Here is a 7,294-nt window from a genome sequence, read left to right as displayed (position 1 = left end):
TGTTGGGGTGCAAGGACCCCTGCTGGCCTTATGGGTGCTCCGGGCTTTGAGCTGCAGGGCCCTGGCTTTGGGACCCTGCTCTGAATTTGGCGTGCAGGGGCCCAGGAGGGGGACCCCCACCGTGCGCCAGCGCGCAGGGACCCCCTGGATGGGCGTGGGAAGCCCCCGGGCATCGGGAACCCCGGGCGCAGGCAGCGCCCACACCAGGCTCCCCCCGGCTCTGCGGCACTCCGGACACCAGGGGTCCCTGCAGCCCGCGGGTCGGGTCCTCTCCGGCTCCTCCCCTCGGCCGCTCGCTCCTCCTGCTTCCTCCCACCACCACCACCTCCTCCTCCTCCTCCTCCGGCCGGAGCGCGCAGGCCCAGCGCCCGCGGGGGGACACGGGCCATGGCGGAGCCCGCAGGTGCGGTATTTGCTGCGCGCCCGGCGGGGGCTCCGGGCCTCCTCTGCAGCCGCCCCCGCGAAGGAGGGAGGGAGGGAGGGAGGGGGTCCCCGGGCTCTGTCGTGCGTCCTCCTGTCCGTATGTCCGTCCTCTGCAGCCTCTGTCCGTCCGTGTGTCCGCCCCCTGCACCCTCTGTCCGTCCGTGTGTCCGCCCCCTGCACCCTCTGTCCCTCCCCTACACCCTTGTCCATATGCCTGTTGGTCCGTGCGGCCTCTGCACCGTCTGTCCGTCCATCCATCCATCCTTTGCGCCTCCATCTGTTCCTGCGCCTTTCTGTCCATCTGGGCAGCCCGTGCACGTTCAGCACTCTGTCTATCCGTGTGTTCCCTGCTCCCTCTGTCTGTCCGTCCATCCCCTGCACCCTCTGCCTCTGTCCATCTGTCCTCTGCGCACTCTGTCTGTCCGTCCATCCCCTGCACCCTCTGTCTGTCTGTCCATCCCCTGCACCCTCTGCCTCTGTCCATCAATCCTCTGCACACTCTGTCTGTCCGTCCATCCCCTGCACCCTCTGCCTCTGTCCATCAATCCTCTGCACACTCTGTCTGTCCGTCCATCCCCTGCACCCTCTGCCTCTGTCCATCTATCCTCTGCGCACTCTGTCTGTCTGTCCATCCCCTGCACCCTCTGTCTGTCCATCCCCTGCACCCTCTGCCTCTGTCCATCAATCCTCTGCACACTCTGTCTGTCCGTCCATCCCCTGCACCCTCTGCCTCTGTCCATCAATCCTCTGCACACTCTGTCTGTCCGTCCATCCCCTGCACCCTCTGCCTCTGTCCATCTATCCTCTGCGCACTCTGTCTGTCTGTCCGTCCATCCCCTGCACCCTCTGCCTCTGTCCATCTATCCTCTGCACACTCTGTCTGTCCGTCCATCCCCTGCACCCTCTGCCTCTGTCCATCAATCCTCTGCACACTCTGTCTGTCTGTCCATCCCCTGCACCCTCTGCCTCTGTCCATCTACCCTCTGCACACTCTGTCTGTCCGTCCATCCCCTGCACCCTCTGCCTCTGTCCATCAATCCTCTGCACACTCTGTCTGTCCGTCCATCCCCTGCACCCTCTGCCTCTGTCCATCAATCCTCTGCACACTCTGTCTGTCCGTCCATCCCCTGCACCCTCTGCCTCTGTCCATCTATCCTCTGCGCACTCTGTCTGTCTGTCCGTCCATCCCCTGCACCCTCTGCCTCTGTCCATCTATCCTCTGCACACTCTGTCTGTCCGTCCATCCCCTGCACCCTCTGCCTCTGTCCATCAATCCTCTGCACACTCTGTCTGTCTGTCCATCCCCTGCACCCTCTGCCTCTGTCCATCTACCCTCTGCACACTCTGTCTGTCCGTCCATCCCCTGCACCCTCTGCCTCTGTCCATCAATCCTCTGCACACTCTGTCTGTCTGTCCATCCCCTGCACCCTCTGCCTCTGTCCATCTATCCTCTGCACACTCTGTCTGTCTGTCCATCCCCTGCACCCTCTGCCTCTGTCCATCAATCCTCTGCACACTCTGTCTGTCCGTCCATCCCCTGCACCCTCTGCCTCTGTCCATCAATCCTCTGCACACTCTGTCTGTCTGTCCATCCCCTGCACCCTCTGCCTCTGTCCATCTATCCTCTGCACACTCTGTCTGTCTGTCCATCCCCTGCACCCTCTGCCTCTGTCCATCTATCCTCTGCACACTCTGTCTGTCTGTCAGCGGCAGTGCTCTGGTCTCTCCCTCCTGTGCACCCGTCTGTCTGTCCACGTATCCCCTGCTCCCCTCTGTCCATACACCCTGGGAGGAGGAGACCCCTCTCTCCTGGGTCCTGAGCCTGCTGCTGGACTCTCTTCTGCCCCGGGGGAGGGGGTACCATGCAGGGAAAGGCAGCTGCTCAGGTTGCAAGTGGACTCTTGAGGGGAGAAGGAGTCGGGCTGTACGGAGGGTTGGAGGAGGCAACCCCTGGGGTCTCATGCAGCCTGGGGGGTGGGGGCGGCTTGGCTGCCTGTAGTTTTGCTGAAGAACCTCTGGGGTGCTGGAGACTCATTGGCATTGACCCCAATGTCTGATTCTCTCTCTCCCCCAGGAGACACGGGAGACGAGGAAGCCCCGTCCTGTCCCACGGAGCTGGACACTCGTCCCCCCGACCAGCCCCCTCCTGCCACCGCCTCCTCCTCCTCCTCAGCCAATGGGCAAGACAGTGCCGGCTCCTCCTCCTCCTCCTCCTCCTCCTCCTCTTCATCCTCAGAGCCCCGGCCCGACAGCCCTCCAGGCATGGAGACTGAGCTACCTCCTCCGGTCAGCAACCCCGCAGCCCTGGAACCGCCCCCTCCCCCGCCCCCACCGCCTGCCGCCCCTCCCCAGTCCGGGCACCTCAACATCCCCCTGATCCTGGAGGAGCTGCGGGTGCTGCAGCAGCGCCAGCTGCACCAGATGCAGATGACGGAGGAGATTTGCCGGCAGGTGCTGCTGCTGGGATCCCTGGGGCAGCCGGCCGCCTCAGAGCCGACTCCAGGCGCCTCCCACCCTCCCAAGGCCCCCTTGCCCCTCTTCTCCATCAAGGCTGAGTCGTTGAGGACCCAGGTGTCGGGCTCCCCAGAGGTGCCCAAGCCCACCTTCTTCCACCTCTACCACCCCTTCCCCGGCAGCGCCCGGGGCCCGAAAGCGGAGCCCATCCTTGCCCCAGCCTTCCCGGCCACAGGGCTGCTGGCCGCCCAGTGCGTAGGCGCGGCACGGGGCCTGGAGCAGGCCAGCTCCCCAGGGCTGCTGCGGCCAAAGAATGGGGCCGAGGCGGGGCCGGAGGAGAAGCCGGGGGGCCGGCACAAGTGCCGCTTCTGCGCCAAGGTCTTCGGGAGTGACAGCGCCCTGCAGATCCACCTGCGCTCGCACACGGGCGAGCGGCCCTACAAGTGCAACATCTGTGGCAACCGCTTCACTACCCGGGGCAACCTCAAGGTGCACTTCCACCGCCACCGGGAGAAGTACCCGCACGTCCAGATGAACCCCCACCCCGTCCCCGAGCACCTCGACTACGTGCTGACAGGCGCCGGGCTGCCCTACGGCATGGCCGTGCCGCCTGAGAGGCCCGAGGCGGGCGAGGAAGCGACGCCCCCAGAGCGCAAGGGGCTCAGCGCCACCGAGAGCCTGTCTCTGCTCTCGGGCACCGCCAGTGCCCAGACCCTGCCCGTCTTCAACAAGCTGGTGCTGCTGAAGGCGGCCGAGGGGCGGGCCAAGGGGGACGAGAACACCCCACCCGGGAGAGAAGCCGAGGCGGGCCGGGTGTCCTTGGGCAAGCTGCCTGGCTGGGCCCTGCTGGCCAACCACTTCAAGGCGGGCAGCGCCGGGTTCCCCTTCCCGTGTGTGCTGGAGCCGGCTGGAGCCTCCCCCTCGGAGACCTCCAAGCTGCAGCAGCTGGTGGAGAAGATCGACCGGCAGGGGGCCTCGCCTGGCGCCGGCCCCTCAGCCACCTCACCGCCCTCCTCCTCCTCCTCCTCCTCGGGGCCCAACCAGTGCGTGATCTGCCTGCGGGTGCTGAGCTGCCCACGGGCGCTGCGCCTGCATTATGGGCAGCACGGCGGAGAGCGGCCCTTCAAGTGCAAGGTGTGCGGCCGGGCCTTCTCCACCCGGGGCAACCTGCGGGCGCACTTTGTGGGCCACAAGGCCAGCCCAGCCGCCCGCGCCCAGAACTCCTGCCCCATCTGCCAGAAGAAGTTCACCAACGCCGTCAGCCTGCAGCAGCACGTCCGCATGCACCTGGGGGGCCAGATCCCCAATGGGGCCCTGCTGCCGGAGCCCCCCACTGCCCCGGGGAAGGCGCCCAGCCAGGCCCAGCCCCCCACCCTGCACAGGGAGGAGGAGGAGCTGTCGGAGGAGGACGAGGAGGAGGAGGAAGGCAGTGATGAAGACTCACTGGACAGCGGCACAGAGAAGGCCCTGGGGGGCTCAGAGGGGGCGTCCAGCCCGGAGGAGGAAGCCCCAGCTCACACCAAGGAAGAGGAGGATGCTGGGAAGCCAGAGGGGGCAGCAGCTGACCCCGGAGGAGGGAGCCCCCCGGCTGCTGTGGAGGGAGAAGGGGACCCCAGTGCCCAGAAGGCAGAGGGAGGAGGAGGAGACAGAGCCCAGGAGTGCGAGGAGCAGGGGGCAACCGTGGCTGGAGTGGAGGAACCGCAGGTTGGCCAGGCTAAGGAGGGGGCGGTGCTGACCTGCGGGGTCTGCAAGGAGGGATTCCCCGACGGGGCAGTGCTGCGCAAGCACATCCTGGCAGCCCACCAACAGGTAAGGGACCCCTCTGCCCCGGCTGGGACCCGCCTGCACCACGCCCTGCAGGGGGAGCCTGACATTTCACAGGCTCCCCACATGCCTCTGTCCCTGTGGCAGGTGCCCGTGGGCGGCCCGGCGTGGAGCTCTGGCACGGCCCGGCGTGGCCGGCACGTTTCCCTGGATGGCCCGGTGGCGCCAGGCGGGGTGGCGAAGCTGCAGGATTTCCTGGCACGGGATGTGCCGGCACAGCTGGTGGGGCCCCTGTCCTTCTGGAACCAGTACACGGCTTTCATCGCTGGCGGGGGCCTGGCTGCCAAGACTTGCAGGGGCCTGCCCACTGCCGCCCCTCCTTCCTCCTCCTCTGCACCCCCGGCACTCTTCGGCCCAGCCCCTGTGCCCAGCAAGGCCGCCCCTGCTGAGGCCAAGGAAAAGCCGCTGGGAGGACCCCCAGCTGCTGGGGAGGCCACCCCGGAGGGCCACAGCAAGGCAGAGAAATAGCAACCACCCAGTGCGGCTCCCAGCAGGTAACGACCCTGCTTCCCCTGGGGATACAGAGGGAAGGGGCTTGACCCCCAAGTCCAGACCAGCTGCGATGGGGGGCTGCCCCAGAGTCACGGCTAGTTTCCTGCCAAGTTGAGTCACTTGGGGAGGGGCGAGGAGGCAGAAGGGATGGAGGCGTTTAACAGAGTTCAAAATAACTAACAGAGTTTAAAATAGAGCTTGATAAATTTTTGGAGGTTAGGTCCATAAATGGCTATTAGCCAAGGGTAACGTATGGTGCCCCTGGCCTTTAGTCAAAGGCTGGAGAGAGATGGCAGGAGACAAATCGCTTGATCACTGTCTTCGGTTCTCCTCCTCTGGGGCTCCTGGCACTGGCCACTGTCGGTAGACAGGATACTGGGCTGGATGGACCTTTGGTCTGACCCAGTATGGCCGTTCTTAGGATAGGAGCCCTTGGAGACGGTGGAGTCAGGTGCCTTTGGGCTTGGTTTGAGGGAGTTGGGTTTCCTATCACACAAACCAGGGCTCCCTCCAGGGTCAGAGTTCGCTTGCCAGGCTCCAGACACCCAGCCAGGAGGGGTCTGAGGATGGAACCCCAACACCGCCCCCTAAATCTGTTTCTCTTTCTCCTGCAGGGGGCGCCAGCCCTGGCCTGCTGCAAGAGGCCCCAGCTCCCATTGGGTGAGCCCCATCCTCCGATCTTAGTGGCATTTTAGTCTTTTACTTTTCCTGTAGCTCAGAGGAGGCCGGGCGGGAGGCAGGACCCTGGTGCGGGGACCAGGGCTTGGCCCAGCTGTCCTGGCCCCATAATGAAGCCCCTCTAGTGTAGAGTGAAGGCCCAGCTGCTCTGGCCAGGAACAGACAGACCTCGTCTGTGCTCCTCATTAAAGCAGTTTAACAAATCCCCCAGGACTTGAGTCTTATTCTTCCCCCAATGTCCCCAGGGACCAGGTGGAGTGAGTGTGGGAGAGTCAGTCATCTGTGACACACACAGAGCAGGGGGCACATGGCAAGGAGGGCAGCAAGGACACACACAGCAACACGGCTCCCTCCTGCAACGGGCGAGAGTCACAGGCCTCCCTTGTCCACGTCTCTGCAGTGGTTGGCAGAAGGCAGCTCTGGCAGAGTGGCCTATCTCTGGGGTGAGCGGGGCACATCTGGTGCCTGCCCCCTGGCCAGGCAGCTGTGGCCTGGGTTGGGGCTGGCAAGGCTGGCACTAACAAGCCAGGCCCATGCAGCTGGGTGTGTAACACACTCGTGTTCTCTGGGGCTTGGTGGGGGGGGAGGTTGTGTGCATGCTTCTCAGTGAACTAGCAATGCTCCCTGCCCCTAGCCCGGCTCCCTGCAGGGCAGCTCCCAGCCTTGCTCCATGCCCCGCCACCAGCTGAACCTCCTGTCGCTCAGCTGCTGTGGCGTGACAAACCCCAAGACTCTGGGCCCTGCCTGAAGCTACCCGGGCAGCCCCCCAAGAGGGAATGAAGCCTGCACCAATGCCCAGAGCTGCTCCCCTTCGCTCTGCTGCTCTGCCCTCCACTGCCAGTCCTTTTCCCGTTCCCTCCCTGCCTCTGCCCCCGCCCCCGTCCAGCCCCACACTTGCACCTGCTCCGTGGCTGGGGCAGAGCAGCTCCCTGTGGGCCCCCAGCCCTGCTGAGCTCAGGGCGCGGGAGGGTGGGTATTGGCCCACGGTGGGAGCTAAGGTAGATTCAAGGCTCCTGGGGCTGGGGCTGGAGAGCCTGGATCCGTGGATGTGAGCCCCCTGTGCCCCACATTCGAGCTCTCCAAAAGGAGGGCCCCCCAGTGGGACCCCCCCCCATGTGTCAGTGTCCAGCAGCTCGCCTTGCCCCAATTGCCCCAATTGCATGGACATGGGCACGGACATGGACGCAGGGGCGCATACAGACATAGAGATAGACATGGACGTGGAGATGGAGATGAATGCGGACATGGAGGTGGACACGGACGTGGACACAGATGCACTTGCTTGCTCTCGGAGGTGTCCAAATGCAGACACGGACATGGACACAGATCCAACACGCTCGTTCACTTTCAGGGGTGTGCAAACACGGATGGGGACATGGACCACGGACGCGCTTGCTCGCTCACTCGCTCTCAGGGGTGTGCA

The 7,294-nt window shown here is 64.8% G+C and overlaps 1 protein-coding gene across 1 annotated transcript; it reads left to right on the top strand.

Annotated features, from left to right (window-relative positions):
• The first annotated feature begins 298 nt into the window (after positions 1-298).
• SALL2 (spalt like transcription factor 2) lies at positions 299-6,071 on the top strand. Its single transcript, XM_074982261.1, has 4 exons — positions 299-403; positions 2,498-4,686; positions 4,789-5,195; positions 5,808-6,071. Exons 1-3 carry the CDS (start codon positions 388-390, stop codon positions 5,167-5,169), a joined length of 2,586 nt encoding a protein of 861 aa, XP_074838362.1. The 5' UTR covers positions 299-387; the 3' UTR covers positions 5,170-5,195; positions 5,808-6,071.
• Positions 6,072-7,294: the final 1,223 nt, after the last annotated feature.

This window comes from Carettochelys insculpta, chromosome 32 (genome assembly GCF_033958435.1).
Source record: "Carettochelys insculpta isolate YL-2023 chromosome 32, ASM3395843v1, whole genome shotgun sequence".
Lineage (NCBI taxonomy): Eukaryota > Metazoa > Chordata > Testudines > Carettochelyidae > Carettochelys > Carettochelys insculpta.
This window is presented reverse-complemented; position numbering and strand designations above follow the sequence as displayed.

Coding starts and splice junctions, on each gene's coding strand:
- SALL2 (XM_074982261.1), top strand. Junction 4,687..4,788: donor TCCTGGCAGCCCACCAACAG/GTAAGGGACCCC, acceptor TCCCTGTGGCAG/GTGCCCGTGGGCGGCCCGGC.